We start from the raw sequence: 23,841 nt of genomic DNA on the forward strand, positions 1-23,841 counted from the left end.
TTGAGGAGGGGACAGTGCTGCTTTGCACAGGGATGTGGCCTCAGGAATTGGGCAGGGCTGTTGTGTAGGGCCCAGCCCGGTATCCCTCTGCTGTGACTGCCCTCCCTGTGATGCTGTGCCACCTTGCAGCCCCCCGCCCCTCCTTCATGATGACCAAATGACCCACCGTCCCTGCACCTGGGACCAGTTCCGCTGGTGACCTGAGCCACCCACCTAGGCCCCACATGCTGCCCTAACTCAAGGAAATATACTTCTAGACTCACGGGCAGAGCAGGCAGGAGCCTCTCTAAGCAGGTGTGAACACTCATCCCCTCCTTTGTAAAGCTCAGCTCAGCCTCAGGTGTGGCCTGGGGAGCGCCATGTGCAGGAGCCACCCTGCCCCCACTCCCACACTCCACAGCTGCTTGATACACGCCCACCCGCAGGACGTCCACCCGCAGGGTACATGCTGCACCCGAAACAGCCGCTGTCCTCCTGACCTTTCAGGAGGCTCTTCTTACCTGAGAAGTCCTGCACGCTCACCTGCTCTCCTCCCACCCCTGAAAGAACACCTGGCAGTCTGGCCACCCACATACCTATTGCTGGTGCGTTGATGCAGAGCTCTCTCGCCAGGAGCAGGAATGTCTTCCCCAGCACGTAAACGTTCACCTGAGAGGAAGACATGACAACCGACAATGGTATTTATGTTTAAGGAAATGTTCTTATTTTTCTTTCTTAAAATACGTATCTGATTGTTTACTCTTTAACAAATCCAAAGCCCCAGACCTCAGTGAGCGTGCACAGCTGAGTTTCAGGGCTGTGCTGGCCTCAGCCTCCCCGAGTTCTCTGCCCAGCGTCCTGTAGAAGACAGGCCCCAAGTGTCCTGTAGGACACATGGTGGGCTTCCATCAGAATTAACAGTTCTCACACCCAGTCACGCTCCTGCCACACCTCCTCTGCCCTTTCATCCACCCCAGCTGCCACTTTCAGTCCTGATGGGCCACCTGCAATACTCGAACCCAGGCTTCAGCCCCTGCTGCACCTGGCACAGATTTCCTCTTGGCCCTCTTCACGTAAGCCTCCATGACCCTTCTCTGCCTCCCCACTGCCTGGGGCAGTCCCCAGAGCACTGAGGAGCCTGCTATCCCTGACTCAGTAGCCTCCGTCTGCTCCCTCCCTGGCCCTAGCCTGCTGGGCTGTAGGCAGCACAGACAAGGTCAGGACTGGGAGGGGCAGCCTCAAGGGCTAGCAGATCCTCAGGGAGACAATGGCAGCTTAGGGGTACAGGTGTTGGTGCAGACCCCAGTCAGGAGCACCACGGCAGCTGGTGAGGGGCTTTTCACCACCGACCAGGGCAGCTGGCGAGGCCCATCAGCGGACTCTGGCGAACAGAAGGTGTGGAAGTGGTGGGAAGGGGCCTCCAAGTGGACAGGGGAATGGAAGGGGCCATTGGACAGGGTGGCTAGAGGCAGTGACGTGGGAGGCATAGGTTCCCACCCAACCCTGTGCCGAGGGCCTGTGTGTCCCTGCCTCAGCCTGGGACGGCCGCACCTCTTGTTTACCTGCTGGCTGTCACCTTGTCCTCACCCCGGGCTCACCTAAGCCCAAGGGGCTACACTCCTTTTCCCTGAGACTCACAGACATGGTGGCCCTGCCTCCCAGCCTCCCTTGCCTCACCTGACCAAGTCCAGTCCATGGCCTCCTGGACGAGGGCCCTGGCCTGGCACCCACACAGGCCACAGAGAAGACGTGCAGGGGCAGCCATCAGAGCTGGTGCTCATGCCATCCACACTGCGGTGTCCCAGGACGTGACACCCCTCCCAGACAGTGCACAGAGGAACCTGCTGACTCCAGGAGGCTGGGGCACTACGCAGTGGTACAAGTTCGGTGTGATAGGTGGGAGGGGGTCCTTGGGTGGCACCACGTTAGGTCGGACTGCCTGCCCAGCTTATCCGCTGTCCACCCCATCTGGCTAGGCCTCTATATCTCCTCCGAGATACTTCCTGAAAGCTCCACAAGGAGCCCTCCATCATTACGGCCCTGGCTTATGGGTCGTGCCTTCTGAAGGAATTCTGGCCTCTCACAGCACAGTTCCTGGAGTCTAGGAGCCCTGGGGCCTCAGGAGGACCAAGTCCCCTAGGCCTGCCTGCCAAAGTGCACGTGTGCACATGTACATCAGTGTGCACATGCGTGCGTGTTTGTGTGCATGTAGCTGTACACGCGTGGGGGTGTAAATGTGTGCGTATGAGTGCGTATGCGCATCCGTGTGTCTGCACGTGTAAGAGCGTGCTGTGACACAGCACTTGTGCCAGCTCCTCGCTGGGCTCCGTGTCTTGGCCATTCTAGCCTGATCCCTCCATTCAGACTAGAGCAGAACCACTCAGCTGCTGCGAGGAGGTCGCTTCTGCTGCCCCCCACCCTCACAAGACAGGGCGCCCCAGCCTGCCCGGCACATCAGACTTCACACTAACGAGTCGGACACAGAACAGCTTTGTGAGCGTGCACCTGGGGGCTGCATGAAAGGGTTCTCTAATCAAAACTGAGAAATAAAAAGGCTGTGCGTTTAACGTGCACGCAGCTATTTCCAGAAATGCTAATGCGTCTTAGTATCACTAATTCACTGGTTAGAGACGGTAACACTGACACGCCTGGCGCAGAGACTCACGATCTGTGTCGTGCAGCCTCAGTGAGGGTGGCTGGCGAAGGCTAGGCGTCTGCAGCCCTGCCTGTTCCCCTCCTGGGACGGGAGGAAATACCAGAGCAAGCTCCCCGCCCTCCTGAGCAGGGCCCAGCAACTTGTGGAGCCGCTGGCTTGTCCCCAGCCTTCTCCTGTCTTCACTGTGAAGCCACCCAGGCTGGAAACGAGGTCTCCTGGCCCTGCCCTGACCCAAGCCCTGGAGCATTCCAAAATGCGGTCACTGGATTCTCACAATTCCAATAGGTTATTTTTAGCTTGGCTACAGAGTATTTCAGCAAGCGCTTCTGAGAGATGCCATTTAAAAAGACAGCTGGGAGAACAAAAATACAAGGCACGGTCTGCTTGCGACAGAAGTGTAACTGCTGGTGGCTACCATGGCGCACACGCCCCCCCACAGGCAGGGCTCTGGACCGAGTCTCTCTGGGTCTGAAATCCAGGAGAGACCTGTGTGCACCTGCACGCTGTGTCATGTTAGTTTTCAATGGCCAAGCTGTTACTGCAGGCTGGGCCTCCCCAAGACTGCAGGCCCAGACCCCAACTTGCCCACCGCACAGCCACCGTAGCCGCCGGGGGCACACTTGGCTCATCGTGGTACTCCCTGATGCAGCTCACCCGCGTCTGCCCGGCAGGCGTCCCCCTGTGGTGGGCACCACCGTGTTCAGTCGTTGGGGGCGGGAGACTCCACAGAAAGGTACTTTCTCCTGGTACCAGAAATAAGTTTCTCTAAACAGACTACAAATGAAGTATTTTATAGTACTTTAAAATGCATACATCTGAATCCAATATTTTCTTTTAAAGCCTCTCCCTTGACTAGAACAACTGTGCATTTGGGCCTCTCAGCTTGTCCACAGCTGGGAAATTCTGGCCCACCAGGAACACCTCCGCCCTGTATTTCCATTGGCAGCAAACCGCCCCCCACCCCATGTGCCAGTTTTAAAACAGGCCTCTGCCTGGGCAGTTCTGCTATGCTAGCAAGCCCCTCTAACTTGACTGAGGCTCTGCCCTGGGACAAGCAGGCTGGCACCCATCATGCACAGATGTGGCTGTCCCCCGTGCCCTCAGGCCCTCATGGTGTGTGGGTAGCATGTCTCCACCCTCCTGCAGTGTGTGGACATGTCTGTCCCATGCACCCTCAGGGCCCCCGTGGTATAACAATGTATCTGTCTCCACCCTCCTGCAGTGTACAGACGTCTGTCCCGTGTCCTCAGGCCCCCACAGTGTAAGGGTGTGTCTCTCCCCTGTGCCCTCAGGCTTCCGTGGCATGTGGATCTGTCTGTTCCCACCCTCCTACAAAGTACAGATGTCTGTCCCCTGTGCCCTCAGGCCCCCATGATGTATGAACATGTCTGTCCCCTGCGCCCTCAGGGCCCCGTGATGTAAGGACATGTCTGTCCCCACCCTCCTGCAATGTGTGGACATATCTGGGCCCTGCAGTATGAGGGCGTGTTTGTCCTCAAGCTGAGAAATCAGGTGTACCTGGAGCAGATCACTGAGGTCCAGGAGCATGTCTGGAGCAGGAGTCAAGGAGCACCGCAGCAGGTGGAAGCACAAGTCACCCGGACACTCTAAAGAAGCAGCAACGGCACAACCAGCGAGCAGGGCCTTCGGGTTTGCTAAGTCCAAGTCCAGCAACTGGTCATGACTGAGAGTAAGGCAGCAGCGCCAGGCTGACCAGAACCCCCCGTGCCCCCGTGCCAGGGGAGGGAGACCTCTGTGAACCCCTGACCAGGACAAGAGGGAAAAGGAACGCGGGGTTTTTCAGCCCAGGCCTGGAGAGGAAGCCCTGCCTACACGAGCGGCATCTCTGCAATCAGGGCCACCACCACAAGGAGTCTTGTGTGGGCTGACCCCACAGGGAAATAGGTGGACGCACTCAGTCTCAGTCTATGAGTCTCCTGGGACAGAAGATATACGTGAGCATGGGCCCTCCCCCACACAGGGCCCACGGTCTCCTGGGGAGACGGAGGGACACACAGACACTGGGGCACCCTGGCAGATACCACGCACAGTGCTGTCACTCCAGGGAACAGCCATTGGGATGCTGGCATGGGACCAGGCCTCTTTTGAGCAGATGCATAAACAGTACTGAGAAGATGTCCTACCCGACTCAAGGCTCTGATGGTGTAAAAAAAAAAAAAAACGGTGTACGTGAGCAAAAAGATAAAGCACAGGCAGTGACAGAAGCAACTTGTCAGGTGACCTTAAGATCAGTGCCATCCAAGGCTCTGCTGTGGCCTCAGCTGGTCACTAGTAGAGACAGCTGGGTGGTGCTGATTACAAGTCCCAGACCACGTGCCCAGGGGAAAACCCCAGGGATTCAGACACATCACAGAGGAAGAAAGCTCCAGAGTACTACGGTCTTACACAAACCCCAGACGTCTCCAACGTGGGCATTGAGGGGTGAACGCAGGCACATTTTCCCTCAGCCTTTAAGGAGCTTCACCCACGCTGAAGGGCAATGATGTGAGACAGGCCACACCACAACAGAGACCAACACACCAGGCAGGGCTGCAGCGGGGAGAGCAGTGGGACCAAACAGTGAGGGGCTATGGCAGGGATCTAGGAGCAGGAGCAGACCAGGAGCAGGGGGGAGCTGCAGGGAGAAGGGGAAGGCAGGCCAGGAGGGGGGGCCTGCAGGGAGATGGGGAGGGCAGGCCAGGACGGGGGGCGTGCAGGGAGATGGAGAGGGCAGACCAAGGAGGGACTGCAGGGAGATGGGAGGGCAGGCCAGGAGGGGGGGCTGCAGGGAGACGGGGAGGGCAGGCCGGGGGGGGGGCTGCAGGGAAATGGGGAGGGCAGGCCAGGAGGGGTGGCGTGCAGGGAGATGGGGAGGGCAGGCCAGGAGGGGGGCCTGCCGGGAGATGGGGAGGGCAGGCCAGGAGGGGGGGCCTGCAGGGAGATGGAGAGGGCAGGCCGGGGAGGGGGGGCTGCAGGGAGATGGGGAGGGCAGGCCGGGGAGGGGGCTGCAGGGAGGTGGGGACGGCAGGCCAGGAGGTAGGGGCTGCAAGGAGACGGGGAGGGCCGGCCGGGGCGGGGGCGTGCAGGGAGATGTGGAGGGCAGGCCAGGAGGGGGGTGCTGCAGGGAGATGGGGAGGGCAGGCCAGGAGGGGGGCTGCAGGGAGATGGGGAGGGAGGCCAAGGGGGGGAGCTGCAGGCAGATGCGGAGGGGAGGCCAGGAGCGGGGCGGGGGGCAGGCCAAGGAGGGTGCTGCAGGGAAACAGGAGCAAAGGCAGCACTAAAGGTATGAGCATAAATAATGATCCAGAAAAAAGACAAACCACAGAAAACATTAACAAAGCTAAAAGTTTGTTTTTTGTAAAGATCTGCAAAATTGACCAACCCTTGCTAGACTGATTGAGGCAACAGGGGAACAGAAATGAGCAGTAATGGCTGTAGACCCTGTAACATCACACGGATAATGAGCCAAGAGCATGAAAAACTTCATGCAAACAAACCTTACAACTTCTACAAAGCAGACATATTCCTTGAAAAATACAATTTGTCAAAACTGACATAAAAGAATCTGAGTAGTCTGTATCTATCGAGAGAATTAAATTTAACCAAATACTTTCCTACAGAGAAACTCCAGCTTATGTGGTATCCCTGGTGAATTCTACCAACATTTAAGGAAGAAATGACTATGGTTTTCACTTTCAGAAAACAACATCAACTCATTTTATGAGGCACACATTATCCTGATACAAACCCCACCAAAGACATTACGTAAAGATGAACCCTGGACCAATGTCCCTTAGGAACACAGACGCGAAATCTTCTAAACGCACTAGCTGACGCGATGCATTGATACAGAAAAAGGGTCAAGTTGTGAGGAAACAGGCTGATCCCACGAGTGCAGGTTTGGTTTAACAAGCGAAATTTAATCCATATAACTCACTATTATGAACAGAACAAAGGGGAAAAAAACAGTATGGTAATTACTGTAAGATGCAGAAAAAGCACCTGACAAACATCTAACACCCATTTATGATAAAAACACTCAACAAACTGGACACAGACAGAAGCTTGCTCAATCTGATAAAGGACAACTACAAACAACCCACAGCTCACATCCTACTGAGTGGTGCGATGGCAAATGCTTTCCCCCAAGATTGGGGACAAGGCAAAGATACACCCAGTCTCACCGCTTGTACTAGATATCCTAACAAATGCAATAAGGCAAGAAAAAGAAAACAAAAAGGATAAAGATTAGAAAGGAAGTAGTATAACTGTCTCTATTTACAGACAACATTATTGTTCTCATAGGAGATGCTAAGGAATCCCCAAAACAACTACTAGAACCAGCAAGTGCATTTAGCAAGGTCACAGGACACAAAGCTAATATACAAAAATCAATTGTATTTTACATTTTTATATATTAGCAGCAAAAGACATAACACAATTCCATTTACAATATCATCAGAAAATATAAAACAGACATATGTTTAATAAAATTGGTATAATACCTGTATATTAAAAGCTACAGAACATTACTGACAGAATTTTTAAAAGAGCTAAATAAATAGATATACGTGCCATTTTATTAACTGGAAGACTCCATGTTGATGACAATGCCCCCAAATCTACAGAATCAATGCAACCCAAAGCTAAAATTTATACAGAAATGCAAAGGACCTAAAATATCCAGAGCAATCTTGAAAAGGCGGCAAAGCTGGAGGACTCACACAGCTGCTTTCAAGGCTTACTACCCAGCTACGGTCATCAACGCAAGGCAGCGCTGGCACAAGGAACCACAAGAGCACGGCAGGGAGCAGAAGAGAGAGCCCAGTGCGTCCTGCACATACAGTCATTTGTCACTTGATTTTTACAAAGGTGCCAAGCCAAGCCAATGTGGAGGAAGGTCTTTTCGATGGTGCTGGAGCAACTGGATATCCATATGGGGAAAAAAGCTAAAATCTATCAAAATTAATTTGAGCTGGATCATAGACCCAAAGGTAAAAGTTTAATTGTAAAGCTCTTAGAGAAGAAAACACAGGAGAATATCTTGGTCTCTTGGGCATGGGTGAAACTTTATTAGACAGGACACCAGACGGCAACAGCCATAAAATAAAAGGTTGGTAAATTAGATGTCATCAAAACTAAATCTAATTAAGACAATAATAATAATATGATTAGGCAAGCCACAAACTGGGAGAAAATATCTGCAAAACATCTGACAGAGAACTAGCATCCATGATACATGCAGAACTCTTAAAACTCAATGATAAAAAGATAAACTACCCAATTTTAAAAATGGGCGAAAGTTTCAAACGGATGCTTCACAAAGGAAGGTAAACAGCCCATTAGCACGTGACAAAGCACTCAACATCAACAGTTATCACAGAAATGCAAATTACACTGTCACAGCACCACATACCCACAACATCACCAAACGCTGGCAAGGACACGGAACGACCAGAACCCTTATAACCTGCTGGTGCTACAACCACTTTGGGAAAAGGCCTGGCAACTTCTCATAAAGCTAAACGTACGCCCACTCCATCACTCAGCAATTCCACTTCTAAGTAGTCACCAAGAGAAATGAAAGCACCTGTCCACCAAAGACCTGTACGAGGTTGTTCTCAGCAGCTGTATTCCCAAGAGCCCCAACCTGAAAACATCCAAGTGGCCATCAGTAGAAAATCTGTAGTTTAACTGTCACGTATTCACACAACGGAGTACTACTGCTCAGCACACACAATAACATGGATGATCTCCAAAGCATGCTAAGCGCACACACTGTACTCCATTTATGTAGTTCCAGGACAGGCAGGAGCTATCTCCAGCGGTTGTCTCTGTGGGTAGGGGCGGCACGAGGAGCTTTACGGAGGGACGGTGACGTTCTGTCTTGGGAGGGAATGGGTTGCACAGGCTGTGCTTTTGTTAGAGCCCATCCGAGGCACACTTATCATTTGTGCATTTTACTATACGTCATTTTTACCTCGAAAGGAGAAAAGAACTGTAAGCAGATATTGAAACCTGGTGGTGGCGGGAGTGCATGCATGTATGCGTATTTGAAATGCACCAAAAACTAAGGTGGCTGAGCGGGGCAAGGCAGGTGGGGAGAGGGAAGATCTGGGGCACAGCAAAGACCACCATGTGCTGACGGCACACTTGGGGAGGGGGGGTGTATGGTGTCCACTGTACAATTCTTTCACCTTATGTAGTGTTTGAGAATTTTCAGGATAAAATACTCGGGGAAAACTATGTATATTTTAAAAAAGAAACTGGAATTAGATTTTTTAAATTAAGGTCGAAGTCTACAACAGACCATACGTTGGTGTGTTGTTGCTGTTAACTGCCGTCAAGCCAGCCCCCAGCTCGTGCCAACCCCACGCACGACGGAACACAAAGCTGCCCAGTCCTACACCATCCCTGCCATGGGCTGCGGATCAGACCATTATGACTGATCTCTGGGGTTTTCACTGGCTGATTTCAGAATTTCCTAATCCGTCTTAGTCTGGAAGCTCCACTGGGAGTTCAGTACCACAGCAACATGCAATCCACTGGACATTGCCTGAACGGTCTCAGGGAACACGGGATTATTTTCAAGCCTTGAGAGCTAGTGTAGGGTGTTTTGCTGACTTACTTGGTGCCTGTTATCCCTTCTGACCCTCCAATTTCTGTCATTTGTAATGGAGAGGTTTAACTTGTACTTTGAAAGCAGGTAACTTGTATTCTAGATTTCACAGATTAAGAGGAATTTTGCCCCAGGAGATTCTGGACTTGGAGTTTTTTAAGACTTCTGCTATGATATGATGGGGTGAACATGTTTTACATGTGGCAAGGACATGAATTTTGGGGGGCCACAGGGTGAAAAGTTATGGATTGAATTATGTCCCCACAAAACGTGTGTCAACTTGGCTAGGCCATGATTCTCAGTATTGTTTGGCTGTACACCATTTTTTGATCTGATGTGATTATCCTTTGTGTTGTAAATCCTAACCTCTAAAATCTGAACGAGGCAGGATTAAAGGCAGTTATGTCAATGAAACAGGACTCAATCTACAACATTAGGTTGTACCCTGAGTCAATCTCTCTTGAGATATAAAAGAGAAAAGTGAGCAAAATTTAATTGCATGTGATAGTGACGATATTCTTCAGTAATTTTCGCACTGTTTTGGCCTTAACAACCAGAAATTTATTTTCTCACAGTTAAGAGCCCTCAAAGTCTGAATTCAGAGCACCAGCTCACAGGGAAGGCTTTCTCTCTGTCAGCTCTGGAGGAAGGTCCGTGTCGATCAGGACGGCCTCTTCTCAACCACAGACAGGCCCCTCTCTGGCCCTTGGCCCCTCGGCCCAGCCTCTGCCCTGCTGGGGCAAGTGTTACGAAGCTCCTTGGATTCCCAGAGAAGTGCCTAGAGGCAACCCGCTGCACCAGAAAGCCTCCTGCCCAAAGACACTCAGCTCTTTCTCGTCCCATGGGTTGGATCCCGTGCCATCTCATGCCCGTCTCCTGGTTCTGCTGCCATTTCTCTGCTGCTGCTTCTTGCTGTCTTGCGCCATCTCTGGTGTCATAGCTCTCCCTCTGTGTCTACTGGTTCTAGGAGGTTGTCAGCCCAGGGACCCCAGGTCCAAAGGACACAATCTGCTCCCATCTCTTCTTCTTGGTGGTATTGAGGTCCCTATCTCTGCTTTTTTGTTGTTGTTCTTCTTTATTTTTATCGTATTTTAGATAAAGGTTTATGGAGCAAGTTAATACAAATACTGTTTTCTGACACTGGTTGCCACCCCCACAACGTGTCAACACTCTCCCCTTCTCGACCTTGGGTTCCCCATCACCAGGTTTCCTGTCCTCTCTTGCCTTCTTGCCCTTGCCCTGGCCTCGTGTGCCCATTTAGTCTCATTTTGGTTTTACGGGTCTGTCTAATCTTTAGCTGAAGGGTAGGTAAACCTCTGGAGTGACTTCAGTACTGACTTAATAGGGAGTGCAGGGGCCATACTCTCTGGCCTTTTTTGTGGGTGTGAGTCAGAATTTTGTTCTACATTTTTCTCCTGCTCTGTACAGGGCCCTCTATTGTGATCCCTGTCAGAGCTGTCAGTGGTGGTAGCCAGTCACCACCTAGTTGTGTTGGACACAGTCTGGTGGAGGCTGTGGTACTTGTAGTCCATTAGACCTTTAGACTAATTTTTCCCTTGTCTTTGGTTTTCTTCATTCTCTCTTGCTCCAGATGGGGTGAGACCAGTGTAGTATCTCAGATGGCAGCTTGCAAGCTTTTAAGACCAGAGACACTACTCACCAAAGTAGGGTGTAGAACATTTTCTTTATAAACTATGTTATGCCAATTGAGCTTGATGTTGCCTGAGACCATGGACCCCAGCCCTCAGCCCACTAATTCGGTCCCTCAGCGAGTCTGCATGTGTCTATGGAGCTTCCGTGACCCTGCCTTGGACAAGTTGTGCTGGCATCCTCAGAACTGTGTACAGTCTTACCCTTCACCAAAGTTATCACTTACCTATCGTCTATTTAGTGTTTTTCCATTCTCACCCCTCCCGTCCCTCATAACCATCAAAGATTGTTTCTTTTTGTATGTAAACCTTTGCATGAGTTTTTATAATAGTGGTCTCAAACACTATTTGTTCTTCTGTGATTGACTTATTTCGCTCAGCATAATACCCTGCAGATTCATCCACGTTGTGAGATGTTTCACAGGTTCATCATTGTTCCTTGTCATTGCATAGTATTCCATTGTGTGCATGTAGCTTAGCGTGTTTATCCATTCATCTGTTGAGGGGCACTTAGATTGTTTCCATCTTTTTGCTACTGTGAATAGTACTACAATGAACATGGGTGTGTATATATCTGTCTGTGTGGCAGATCTTATTTCTTTAGGATTTATTCTTAAGAGTGGGATTGCTGGATCATATGGCATTTCTATTTCCAGCTTTTTAAGGAAGCGCCATATCATTTTCCAAAATGGTTGTACCATTTTGCATTTCCACCAGCAGTGCATAAGAATTCCAATCTCCCCGCAGCCTCTCCAACATTTGTTATTTTGTTTTTTTTTTTTAGTTGGTGCCGGTAATGTCGAAGTGAGACTGTGAGACCGTATCTCATCGTAGTTTTGATTTGCATTTCTCTAATGAGACCGCAAGGATTTCCTCATGTGTCTGTTAGCCACCTGAATGCCTTCTTTGGGGAAGTGTCTGTTCATATCCTTTGCCCATTCTTTAATTGGATTATTTGTCTTTTTGTTGTAGAGGTCTTGGATTTTCCTATAGATTTTAGAAGATTAGACCTCTGTCAGATTTGTCATAGCCAAAATTATTTTCCTAGTCTATAGGTTCGCTTTTTACTCTTTTGGCTAAATGTTTAATTTTTAAAAGATCCCAGCTATCTAGCTTACCTTCTGGTGTTTGTGTGTTGTTAGTTATGGTTTGTATCTTGTTAATGTCGTGTATTAGAGCCTCTGGTGTTGACCCTAGTTTTTATTCAATGATCTTTACAGTTTTGGGTTTTGTATTTAGGTCTCTGATCCGTTTTCAGTCAGTTTTTGTGTATGCTGTGAGGTACGGGTCCTGCTTCATTTTTTTTGCAGACAGACGTCCGGTTTTCAGTCAGTTTTTGTGTATGCTGTGAGGTACGGGTCCCGCTTCATTTTTTTTGCAGACAGACGTCCGGTTTTCAGTCAGTTTTTGTGTATGCTGTGAGGTACGGGTCCCGCTTCATTTTTTTTGCAGACAGACGTCCGGTTTTCAGTCAGTTTTTGTGTATGCTGTGAGGTACGGGTCCCGCTTCATTTTTTTTGCAGACAGACGTCCGGTTTTCAGTCAGTTTTTGTGTATGCTGTGAGGTACGGGTCCCGCTTCATTTTTTTTGCAGACAGACGTCCGGTTTTCAGTCAGTTTTTGTGTATGCTGTGAGGTACGGGTCCCGCTTCATTTTTTTTGCAGACAGACGTCCGGTTTTCAGTCAGTTTTTGTGTATGCTGTGAGGTACGGGTCCCGCTTCATTTTTTTTGCAGACAGACGTCCGGTTTTCAGTCAGTTTTTGTGTATGCTGTGAGGTACGGGTCCCGCTTCATTTTTTTTGCAGACAGACGTCCGGTTTTCAGTCAGTTTTTGTGTATGCTGTGAGGTACGGGTCCCGCTTCATTTTTTTTGCAGACAGACGTCCGGTTTTCAGTCAGTTTTTGTGTATGCTGTGAGGTACGGGTCCCGCTTCATTTTTTTTGCAGACAGACGTCCGGTTTTCAGTCAGTTTTTGTGTATGCTGTGAGGTACGGGTCCCGCTTCATTTTTTTTGCAGACAGACGTCCGGTTTTCAGTCAGTTTTTGTGTATGCTGTGAGGTACGGGTCCCGCTTCATTTTTTTTGCAGACAGACGTCCGGTTTTCAGTCAGTTTTTGTGTATGCTGTGAGGTACGGGTCCCGCTTCATTTTTTTTGCAGACAGACGTCCGGTTTTCAGTCAGTTTTTGTGTATGCTGTGAGGTACGGGTCCCGCTTCATTTTTTTTGCAGACAGACGTCCGGTTTTCAGTCAGTTTTTGTGTATGCTGTGAGGTACGGGTCCCGCTTCATTTTTTTTGCAGACAGACGTCCGGTTTTCAGTCAGTTTTTGTGTATGCTGTGAGGTACGGGTCCCGCTTCATTTTTTTTGCAGACAGACGTCCGGTTTTCAGTCAGTTTTTGTGTATGCTGTGAGGTACGGGTCCCGCTTCATTTTTTTTGCAGACAGACGTCCGGTTTTCAGTCAGTTTTTGTGTATGCTGTGAGGTACGGGTCCCGCTTCATTTTTTTTGCAGACAGACGTCCGGTTTTCAGTCAGTTTTTGTGTATGCTGTGAGGTACGGGTCCCGCTTCATTTTTTTTGCAGACAGACGTCCGGTTTTCAGTCAGTTTTTGTGTATGCTGTGAGGTACGGGTCCCGCTTCATTTTTTTTGCAGACAGACGTCTGGTTTTCAGTCAGTTTTTGTGTATGCTGTGAGGTACGGGTCCTGCTTCATTTTTTTTGCAGACAGACGTCCAGTTTTGGCAGCACCATCTGTTAAAAAGACTGTCTTCTACCCGTCTCTGGCACTGGGTGATGGGATCTTCTACCCGTCTGATGCACCCCGGGCCACTGTCGAAGATCCCTAAGTGGATGGATTTACATCTGGGCTCTCGATTCTGTTCCATTGGTCCATGTGTCTGTGTTGTACCAGGACCAGGCTGCTTTGATGTACCAGGACCAGGCTGCTTTGACTACTGTAGCTGCATAGCAGGCTCTGAGGTCAGGTAGTGCAAGTTCTCCTACTTTATTCTTCAAGAGCGTTTTACTTTCCGTATAAAGTTGTTGATTAGTTTTCACATCTCTTTAAAGAATTCTGTTGCTATTTGGATCAGGATTGCATTATATTTGTAGATCACTTTGGGTAGGATTGATATTTTCACAACGTTAAGTCTACCCATCCTGAGGGTGATATGTTTTTCCATTTATGTAGGTCTCTTTTGGTTTCTTCCAATAGTGTTTTGTAGTTTTCTTTGTATAGAGGTCTTTTACATCCTTGGTTAGATTTATATTCCTAAGTATTTCATCTTTTTAGGGGCTATTGGTATTGTTTTCCTGATTTTCTTTTCATATTTCTCTTTATTGCTGTATGGGAATCCAGCCGACTTTTGTATGTTTATCCTATATCCTGCTGCTCTGCTGAAACTTTTGATTACTTCCAGTAGTTTTCTTGTGGAGTTTTTTAAGTTTTCTATGTATAGTATCATATCATCTGCAAAAGGGACAGTTTACTTCTTCCTTATGAATTTGGATGCACTTTATTTCTTCTTCTTGCTTTACTGATCTAGCTAGGACTTCTAAAAAAAAGTCCTTCTAGCACAATGTTAAATAGGTGTGGTGATAAAGGGCATCTTTGCCTTGTTCCTGTTCTCAGCCTCTCTCCATTAAGGATGATGTTGGCTGTTGGCTTTGTATAGATGCCCTTCATTGTGTTGCGGAATTTCCCTTATACACCTATCTTACTGAGAGTTTTTATCAGGAATGGGTGTTGGACTTTGTTGAATGCCATTTCTGGGTCAACTGAGATGATCGTGAGGCTCTTTTATTTATGTGGTGGGTTACTTTGATTTTCTAATGATGAGGCATCCTTGCATACCTGCTATGAATCTCACCTAGTTGTAGTGTATTGTTTCTCTGACAAGATGCTGAATTCTGCTCGCTGGAATTTTGTTGAGAATTTTTGCATCTATATTCATGACAGATACTGGTCTGTAATTTTCTTTTTTTGTGGTGTCTTTGCCTGATTTTGGTATCAGGGTTATGCTGACTTCGTAGAATGAATTTAGATGTATCCCCTCCTTTTCTGTGTTCTGAAATATTTTGAGTAGTATTGGTGTAAGCTCTTTTCTCAATGTTTGGTAGAATTCTCCAGTGAAGCCATCTACACCAGGGATTTTATTTGTTGGGAGTTATTATTATTATTACCTTTTCAGTCTCTTGTTATGGGTCTGTTCAGATTTTCAACTTCAGTTTGTTTCAGTTTGGGTAAGTAGTGTGTTTCTAGATATTTTCCATTTCCTCTAGGTTTTCAAATTTGTTGGAGTATAGTTTTTCATGGTACTCTGTTATGATTCTTTTTATTTTGGTTAGGTCTGTTGTAATGTCTCCCATTTCATTTCATATTTCAGTTATTTGCGTCCTCTCCTGTTTTTCTTTTGTCAGTTTGGCCAATGGTTTGTCGATTTTGTTGATCCTTTGAAAGAACCAACTTTTGGGTTTATTGATTCTTTCTATTGCTTTTCTATTCTCTATTTCATTTATTTTTGCTCTGATCTTTATTATCTCCTTTCTTCTGGTGGCTGTGGGCTTCTTTTGCTGTTCTCTTTCTATTTGTTTGAGTTGTGTAGCTGTCTTAGGCTGGGTTCTCTAAAGAAGTAAAACCACTGACGTGTATAAATATATATATAAAGATAGATTTATATCAAGGAAATGGCTCATGCAATTGTAGAGGCTGGAATCTCCCAAGTCCATGGATCAGGATAGAGGCTTCTCTTGACTCACATAGCCATAGGGGCTGGCAAACCCAAGATCGGCAGGTCAGACGGCAGGGCTCCCCCTTTCAGGCTGTGAAGATTGATGAATCCCAAGATCTGCAGATAAGCTGATGGCTCAAGTCCCAAAAGCCAGAGGTCAGACAAACAGGGGGCAGCCACATGATCCAGGGTGAGCAAAAAAGCCAGAACATCTGCTTATATTTGGATGCAGGCCAACCCAGTGCCATCAAGTCGATTCCAGGCCACACACCCCCCAAAAATCCCTATCAACTGATTGGCTACTCACAGTAGATTAAATCATGGGAAAGATCACACATATACACAAGAATCATGGCCCAGCCAAGCTGACACACAATCTTAACCATCACTGTAGCTAATGTTTAGATTTTGTCCCCTTCTTTTTTTTTTTGATGTGTGCATCTATTGCTGTAAGTTGACCTCTGAGCACTGCCTTTGCTGTCCCCCAAAAGTTTTGGTATGATATGTTTTCTTTCTTGTTTGATTCTAGGAATTTTTTTAATTCTATCTTTGATTTCTTCTATTACTCAGTGGTTTTTAAGCAGGGTGTTATTCAGTTTCCATGTATTTTTTTTCCTTGCTCTTCTATTATTAATTTCTACTTTGATGGCATTGTGATCGGAGAAGATACTTTGTATTATCTCAATATTCTGGATTTTGTTGAGGGTTCCTTTGTGACCTAAGAAGGGGTCCATCCTGGAAAACATTCCATGTGCGTTGGAAAAGAATGTATACTTTGCTGCTGTTGGGTCTATGAGGCCAAGTTGGTTGATTTCAGCCTTTAGATCTTCTGTATCTTTGTTGAACTTCTTTCTAGATGTTCTGTCCTTTACTGACAGTACTGTGTTGAAGTCTCCTACTATTATTGTGGAACTGACAATTTCTCTTTTCAATGCCATTAGTTTGTTTTATGTATTCTAGAGTACGTAGATACTTATTATGGTTATGTCTTCTTGGTGGATTATCCCTTTAATCATTACATAATGTCCTTCTTTGTCTTTTACAGGGGATTTTGTTTTAAAGTCTATTGTAAATAAGATTAGTATTACCACTTTTGCTCTTTTTTGGTTGCTGTTTGCTCGATGTTTTTTTTTTCGTCCTTTGATATTTTAATATATTATGTCTTTGTTTTTAAGGTGTGTCTCGTGTAGACAGCATTATGTTTTTCCTCGTTATTTTGATGAGTAAGTTTGAACCAGTCTTTTATTCCTTGATTATCACCTTGACTTCCTCTCCATTTGAAAGTTCTACACCTACATCATTTGTTCCCTTTTTATTGTTCTGATGTTGTTGTCATTTACAGACTAACCTCTCTGGTTCTCTGTTGTTATTTGACATTTAGTGTTCCAGGATTGACGACTGTATCTGTTTTACTAAGTTTTTCAGGTCTTTGCTGTAAAGGGACGGCATGGTGCTTCTATCTACAGTGCCATGTCAGAGCTGCCTCCCCCTCCTCTCTTCTTTTATCTCTTGTAAGATAAATGGTATGACTCAAGTAAGGGCATGACCTGAATAAGGGTGGTAAGGGTGGTGACTAGGGTACAGATGGTGACTTAAATCACACCCTCTAGGAGCCCTGGTGGTGTAGTGGTTAAAAGCTCAGCTGTTAACCAAAAGGTCAGCAGTTTGAATCCACCAGCTGCTCCTTGGAAACCCTATGGGGCAGTTCTACTCTGTCCTATAGGGCCACTAAGTCAGAATCAACTCAATGGCAACAACTTTAGTTATGGCTTTTTAGTAAGGCAGTGACACAAGATACGTCCCACCCTAATCCTGCCTCATTAACATAATGGACAACTCACTCCTCAATGGGACCGTAAAAACAGGCATAAAGGCTAAGATTTACAACATTACAAAAAGGAGGATAATTACATTAGATCACAGACTAGAGGATTACCACACAATGCTGGGAATCATGGTCTAGCCAGTCGACACATATTTCAGGATACACAATCCAATCTGTAACAGGGGGCAAGGAGGAGGTACAAGAGTAACATATTTTGGTAACTTCTGCTTCCAGGGAGCAGAGTGACCCTCTTTTCAAGAACAACAATAAAAGCTAGATAAAATGAAACCAGTCACGCATGGGGGTTCCAATTTCTCCGTATCCTCACCAACTTGTGTTACTTTCTATTTTCTGTCCACAGCCACCCTAGCGGGGTGAAGTGTATCACTGTGGTTTTGATTTGCATTTTCAGGGGGTGGTGAATGACACTGAGCATCTTTTCATGTTTTTCTTGGCCATCTGTATACTTTCTCTGGAGAAATCTCTCTTCAGATCCAGGGTTGTTGTTTTTTATCTTTGAGTTGTAGGAGTTCTTCTTATATTCCGGACACATTGATGAGGATGTAAAGAAACAGGACCCTCATGCATTGCTGATGAGAATGCAGAATTGTGCAGCCACCGCAGAAAACAAACAGTTCCTCGCAAAGTCAAACACGGCCGTAATTCACACCAGGAGCTGAGCTAGATGAATGGGGTCTGCTAAAAATTAAACACTTAGGCTCGTCAAAAGACTTCACCCAAAGAGTAAAAAAAGAACCTACAGACTGGGAAAAATTTTTTGGCTATGACATACCCGACAAAGGTCTAATCTCTAAAATCTATGGACAAATCCAACACCTCTACAATAAAAAGGCAAATAATCCAATTAAAAAATGGGCAAAGGATATGAACAGACACTTCACCAAAGAAGACATTCGGGTGGCTAACAGACACATGAGGAAACGATCACGATCACTAACCATTAGAGAAATGCCAATTGAAACTACAATGAGATACCATCTCACCCAGACATTATTGGCAGGAATCAAAAGACAAAAAATAACAAAAGCTGGAGAGGCTGCAGGGAAATCTGAACTCTTATGCACTTGCTGGTGGGAATGCAAAATGGGACAACTATATTGCAAAAAAATATGGTGTTTCCTTAAAAAGCTAGAAATAGAAATACCATATGATCAAGCAATCCCACTCCTAAGAATATATCCTAGAGAAATAAGAGCGGTCACATGAATAGACATATGCACACCCATGTTCATGCCTGCATTATTTACAATAGCAAAAAGATGGAAACAATCTAAGTGCCCATCAACAGAAGAATGGATAAACAAACCACATACACACAATGGAATACAATGCAACAACAAAGAACGATGATCAATCTTCAAAACATCTTACAACATGGACGAATCTAGAGGACACTGTGCTGAGTGAAATAAGTCAATCACAAAAGGACAAATAGTGGATGAGACCACTATCATAAAAACACACGAAAATGTTTCCACACAGAAAGAAACAATCTTTGATGGTTACGAGCGAGGGGAAGGGTGGTATCATGGATTGAGTTGTGTTCCCCAAAAAATATGGGTATGAATTTGGCTAGGCCATGATTCCCAGTATTGTGTGATTGTCCACCATTTTGTCATCTGATGTGATTTTCCTATGTGTTGTAAATCTACCTCTATGTTAATGAGGTGGGATAGGTGGCAGTTATGTTAATGAAGCAGGACTCAATCTACAAGATTGGATTGTGTCTTGAGCCAATCTCTCTTGAGATATAAAAGAGAGAGGTGAGCAGAGAGACAGGGGGACTTCATGCCACCAAAAAAGCAGCACTGGGAGCAGAATATGTCCCTTGGACCCAGGTTTCCTGTGCAGAAAAGCTCCTAGTCAACGGGAAGATTGATGAGAAGGACCTTCCTCCAGAGACCACAGAGAGAGAGAGAACCTTCCTCTGGAGCTGATGTCCTGCATTTGGACTTCTACCCTACTAGACTGTAAGAAAATAAATTTCTCTTAATTAAAGCCATCCAGTTGTGGTATTTCTGTTATAGCAGCACTAGGTGACTAAGACAGACGGGGAGGGAAAAACACTAGACAGTAGATAAGTGATAACTTTGGTGAAGGGTAGGACAGTACACAAAACTGGGGACGTCAGCACAACTTGACTAGGACAAAGTCACAGAAGTTTCACAGACACATTCAAACGTCCCAAGAGACCAAGCTACTGGGCTGAGGGTTGGGGACCATGGTCTCAGGGAACATCCAGCTCAACTAGCATTACATAGCCTATAAAGAAAATGTTCTACATCTGACTGTGGTGAGTAGTATCTGGGGTCTTAAAAGCCTGTGAGTGGCCATCTGAGATGCATCTACTGGTCCCATCCCGGTTGGAGCAATGTAGAATGAAGAAGACCAAAGACACAAGGGAAAGATTAGTCCAAAGGACTAATGGTCCACAACTACCACAACCTCCACCATATTGAGCCCAGAACAACTAAATGGTGCCCAGTTATCACCACTGACTGCTCTGGCAGGGATTCCAATAGAGGGTACCAGATGGAGAGGTGGAAAAACGTAGAACAAAATTCAAATTCACACACACAAAAAAAGACCAGGCTTGCCGGTCTGACAGAGACAAGAGAAACCCCAAATGGCTCCCAGGCATCCTTTTAGCTCAGTACCGAAGTAATTCCTGATGTTCACCTTTCAACCAAGGATTAGAAACATCTATAGGGCCAACGGAAACCCTGGTGGCATAGTAGTTAAGAGCTACAGCTGCTAACCAAAAGGTCGGCAGTCTACTTTTGTAAAGACTGCAGCCTTGGAAACCCTATGGGGCAGTTCTACGCTGTCCTACAGGGCGGTTGTGAGTCAGAATCGACTCGACAGCAATGGGTTTGGTCTGGTTTTTGCAGGGCCAACAATAACACACGAGGGATGTGCTTCATAGTTCAACCATGTTTACAAGACCAATGGGCACACCAGCCCAAAAGCAAAGACAAGAAGGCAGGAAAACTGGATGAACAGAAACAGGGAACCTGGGGTGGAGAAGGGGAGAGTGTTGATACATTGCAGGGTTAGCAACCAATGTCACAAAACAATTGTGTATTTGCTGTTTAACAAGAAACTAATTTGCTCTGTAAACTTTTACCTAAATTACTATTGAAAAAAAAAAGTTAAACAGAATTAGCATAAAAAAAACCCATTACTGTCAAGTCAATTCCGACTCACAGTGACCCTAGAGAACAGAGTAGAACTGCCCATAGGGTTTCTAAGGCTGCAATCTTTACAGAAGCAGACTGCCATATCTTTCTCCCACAGAGCAGCTAGTGGGTTCGAACTGCCGACGTTTCGGTTAGCTGCCGAGTGCTTTAACCACTGCCCCGTCAGGACTTCTTTAGAATAACCACATGACCCACCAATTCCACTCTTAGCTATATATACCCAAATCAAATACTTGCACGCCCATATTCATAGCAGGACTATTCACAAAACCACCCGAGTGTCACTGACAAATTCTGTATAAACAAAATGTGGAACATCCACACAATGGAATGAGACTTAGCCTTAAAAAGGAATGAAGTTCTGATACATGCCACGACATGACTGAACCTTGAAAACACTGTTAAGTGAAAGAAGCCAGACACAAAAAGACAAATAGCACATGATTCCACTTACATGCGGTAACCAGAATGAAAAAATTGTTACAGAAACAGAAAACAGATTACAGGTTACCAAGAGCTGCCGGAAGGGGGGAGTGGGAAGATAATGCTTAATGGGTGCTGAGTTTCTGTTCGAAGGTGATGAAAAATTCTGGAAATAGATAATGGTCATAGTTACACAACACTGTGAATGTAATTAATGTCACTGAATTGTACACTTTAAAATGGCATTTTTATGTTACATATATTTTATATTTTATCAAGTAGCCCTGGTGGCACCGTGGTTGAGTGCTCAGCTGCTGTGGCGGTCTGCTTCTGTAAGATTTACACCCTTGGAAGCCCTATGGGGCCGTTCTGTTCTTTCCTACAGGGGTGCTATGAGTCAGAATTGACTCTATGGCAATGGGTTTGGTTTTTTTGGTATATATTTCATCACAGATTAAAACACACATACACACAGAGAGCTGTTTGAAAGCACTGGAGAGCAACCAGGAGCCACACGTGCAGAGCAAGATCCTAGAAATAAGGGCATGCATTCCAAGTGAGCCCAGGTGCAACATCCACTGCCGCCCCCCACCGCGGGCACTGGCTGCTTCCTAGGGTGAAGCACAGAGGCCAACAAAAAGCAGCAGCCTAGGCCTCAAGGAAGTCTTACTTGGCTGGGCAAGATAAACTTAAGAGTTTAGGGATTTCCAGGAGAGCCAGATCCCAGGGACAAACTGTCACGAAAAGAGGCGACAACTACAAGCGGCGAGCCCAACATCCTCCACAAAGTGCTTCACGGCACTTGCCAACTTCTATGCTGCCCAAGCAGCCACAAAGGCTAAATACCACATAACGAAAGAGATGTCAGCTGTTGAAAAGCTAAAGAGCTGAGCAGGGATTTCTGCAGTTGCAAAGTGTCAGGAAGAAAACAATGGTCTTGCCAAGGCTCCAAGCCTAGCACACACCCTAGGCTCAGTCAGCACCTCTGTACTTATGAATATGCAAACTCAAACTGGACCAGCCTCTACTGTACCAGGGCCATCAACCCTACACTCTACCTGCCAAAGGAATATTAAATTCTCTCAGGAGAAATATCAGTCCGACTCTATACTTCTTCAAACGTAACGTCCGGCAAGTCAATTAAAAATTAGCAAGCATGCCAACAGGCAGAATCAAATGATGGAAAATTTCCTATTTAGAAAGCTCAAGCAATAAAAACAGAACCACAAACAATCCAACTACTGGAGTTATCAAAGACTTTCATACACCCGTTGCCGTCAAGCCAATTCTGACTCATAGCGACCCTAGAGGACAGAGCAGAACGGCCCCATTTCTACTCTGGGTTTCCAAGGAGCAGCTGGTGGATTTGAACTGCTGACCTTCTGGTTAGCAGCCAAGCTCTTAACCAGTGCACCACCAGGGCTCCAGGCTTTCATATAGCTGTGATTAACATGTTCAAGAAATTAGATGAAGATGAATAATTTCACCAAAGAATTACAATCAATTAAGAAATCAAATGAAAATTCTAAAACTAAAAAGAAATGAAAACCTTCATGGATGTGTTTAACAACTGACCAGACGCAGCAAGAGAAAGGATATATGAACTCAAAGGTAGGTTGCTAGAAGACAGAGAGAGGAAAAAAGAGAACTGCTAAAGAGCGGATAATACAAAAAACAACAAGCACTGCAGCGAAAAGGCCTAAGATACATGTAACTGCAGTCCCAGAGAGGGAATAGAGAATGGGGTAGAAACTGTATTTGAGAAGACACTACTCAAGATTTCTCCAAAACAGACAAAAAACATCAAGTCACAAATCCTAGAAGCTCTACAAAAAAACAAGCAGGGTAAATACAGAGAAAACCACACCTAGGTATATGAGTCAACCCCCTGAAACCAAAGACAAAGATATTTCTTAAAATCAGGTAGATATGAAACAGTATCTTCAAAGAGGCAACAAGAAGAGTTGCAGGCAGCTTCCTAACAGGAACAATGAAAGGTAGAAAAAAAGGGTGCAGCTTCAAAATACTTAAAAAAAAAACAAACTACTGAGGACCCAGAGCTCTATACTCACTCAGTAAGAATATTCTACAAAAAGGAAGAAAAATTAAAAGGTGTTTTAACACAAACGGAAGTTGAGAGAAATTTTTACCAGCAGACACTTAAATATAAAAGAGATTTCTTCAGACAGAAAGAACATAATCCCAGGTGAACACAGAGAAATACAGGAAGTAATGAAGAACAGAGGAAAGGGCAGAAACGGGACGGATCGAAACGAATACAAACGGTTTTAGGTAGTGATAATAATACCTTGTAGTTTGCACGAATGGGAAGTGTTAACGTGCTAGTTTAAGGTAAGCTCTATGAAGTCAAGAATACAAGATATTATCTCTAGAGTAGCCAGTAACATAATAATAAATAGATATACAACTAATGAACTATTTAAAGGATAAATAGAACTGTAACATACTTGATAAGAGTTTGGAAGAAAGAAGGGAAGGAACAAAAAACAAATGGAGCAAGTAATCTAATAAAATGGTAGAATTAAACCCAAATGTATCAGTAACTGCACTCAATTTAAATGGGTGAAATTCCCCAATAAAAAAATAAGTATCTAATACTAGATAAAAAACTAAACACACACAAATTATACGCTATTTACAACAGACAAACTTTAATCAAGAAGGACTGAATTTAAAAAGATGGGAAAAGATAGACCACGCAAACACTAACCA

The 23,841-nt window shown here is 45.9% G+C and overlaps 1 protein-coding gene across 7 annotated transcripts in view; it reads right to left on the reverse strand.

The window, feature by feature from the left end:
• BRF1 (BRF1 RNA polymerase III transcription initiation factor subunit) overlaps positions 1-23,841 on the reverse strand; it is an 86,035-nt gene that overhangs the window by 36,459 nt on the left and 25,735 nt on the right. For 5 of the 7 annotated variants that reach the window (XM_064293092.1, XM_064293089.1, XM_064293091.1 and 2 more), the window contains 2 exons: positions 4,154-4,185; positions 576-648 (listed from right to left, as the gene is read on the reverse strand). In XM_064293092.1, coding sequence (XP_064149162.1) covers positions 576-648; positions 4,154-4,185 — 105 coding nt within the window. Of the gene's footprint in view, positions 1-575; positions 649-4,153; positions 4,280-23,841 lie in introns of all 7 variants that reach the window. The other 2 variants (XM_064293094.1, XM_064293095.1) reach the window with 2 other exon arrangements.

Source organism: Loxodonta africana, chromosome 10 (genome assembly GCF_030014295.1).
Source record: "Loxodonta africana isolate mLoxAfr1 chromosome 10, mLoxAfr1.hap2, whole genome shotgun sequence".
NCBI classification, from domain to species: Eukaryota; Metazoa; Chordata; class Mammalia; order Proboscidea; family Elephantidae; genus Loxodonta; species Loxodonta africana.